The following is a 1,608-nucleotide window of genomic DNA, read 5'->3' on the forward strand; positions in this document are numbered from 1 at the left end:
ATAGCATAAGGGAAATGCATGAGAAACGTTAGGTTTAGTTAGTTTGGGTAGTGGAAATAGTAGTAGTAGTAGTAGTAGTAGTAGTAGTAGTAGTAGTAGTAATAATAATAATTGTAGTAGTAGTGGTAGTAGTAATAACGGGGGGAATTTCGTTGATTAACTAGCTCCTGGCCTCTTACCTGGTTCATCTGTGTCATTGGCATATGACAAAATTTCTTCGATTTCTACAACAAATTTGAAGTTTGTAAGAAAAGAAAAGACAGAAAAAAAGGAAGAAAAAAAACAAAATAAAATTTGAAAAAGGAGAAAAACAAAAAATAAAGAAAAGAAAGAAAGAGGAAAGAGAGAGAGAGATAGATAGAGATAGAGAGAGAGAAAGAGAAAGAGAGAGAGAGAGAGCGAAAGGGAAGAAGGGGAATGAAATAATGATATTATATTTTTGATGTTTTTGAACGTAGAAAATGTTTTAAAGCGAGATGGATCACGGAGGTTAGAATGATATATTAGTTGGCCATGAGATACTCTGGGAGAGACGTTTAGGCTTGATTATTTGGTGCCGTTGATTCGACGATGACTTATTTGACAGTGGACGTTTTACTGTTTCACTTTTTTTAATGTTTCTTTCGGTCACTTATTCTCTCACTCATTTTACGTGTGTCAGCATCTTGTAATGTGTGCTTGCGTGTATAATGTCTTGGTTCCTCTCTCTCGCATTCTCTCAATCTGGATATGTACATTTGCGCGTGCTTGCACGTGCATTGTGTGAGTGCGTGCTGTGTGTGTGTATGGCATGTGTGTGTGGTGTGTAAGTGTGTGTGTTTGCCTTCAGTGACAAAACGTACTGTCACCAAAACAGGTTCAATATCCAGTCAGCCATGCCAAATCGTCAGCGCCCAAACAGCTATGCCCAACGTTTCATTCTGATACTAGCATCTCATGTAACACTGATACTAAACAAATGTTTGTTACAAACCAGTGGCTCATAAAAGACTTGTTCGACCAGTAGATCAGTCGCCAGTATTTACCAAGAAGCTCCCTTATGTCAAAGGAAAAAAACAAAAACAAAAAAAGGTAAGGCCAAAATGGCTGTTCTGAATATCTAGAAAACCAACCTTGGAGTGAAATGGAATAAGGGTGTCCGTTACAAAGCAGTTTTATACCACTTTGTAAGATTTTCTCTCTGAGGCCATTGTCTGCTGCTAGCGGTAAGACAGTGCGTTCTAAGCATACTACTACTACTACTACTACTACTACTACTACTACATATTTCGCACTTCAGAAACACGAATACTAGGTTGGTTGTTATCGAAAAGGGTAAAAAAAAGAGCCAAAATTGTTAATTAAATCTTCGTAAGCTGAATTCGTCTCAATGACCGTTACTGTTTGTTCGACTTCATTCGCCATATTGCGGTTCACCTGTCACGCTCTCAGTATATCGCGGGTTTCTACTTTTTGGATAATAATAACTTTTGTGGTAAAATAAGGATTTTCACACCTAAAAATTGATAAATCAATAAATAAAAATACAGTACTGTTTCTACTTCGCAGATTTTCAGCTATCGCGTGAGGTTTTGAAACGTAACACCAGCGATAGTCGAGGGATTACTG

At 37.4% G+C, this 1,608-nt stretch overlaps 1 protein-coding gene across 1 annotated transcript in view; it reads right to left on the reverse strand.

Moving 5' to 3' along the window:
* The window catches only part of LOC106878170 (probable WRKY transcription factor protein 1), a 466,250-nt gene that overhangs the window by 42,794 nt on the left and 421,848 nt on the right, over nucleotides 1-1,608 (reverse strand). Inside the window, exon 8 of the mRNA XM_052969904.1 lies at nucleotides 180-224. Within this exon, the coding sequence (XP_052825864.1) occupies nucleotides 180-224 (45 nt within the window). The remainder of the gene's footprint in view (nucleotides 1-179; nucleotides 225-1,608) is intronic.

The sequence above is a fragment of the Octopus bimaculoides genome, chromosome 8, assembly GCF_001194135.2.
Source record: "Octopus bimaculoides isolate UCB-OBI-ISO-001 chromosome 8, ASM119413v2, whole genome shotgun sequence".
Taxonomy (NCBI): domain Eukaryota; kingdom Metazoa; phylum Mollusca; class Cephalopoda; order Octopoda; family Octopodidae; genus Octopus; species Octopus bimaculoides.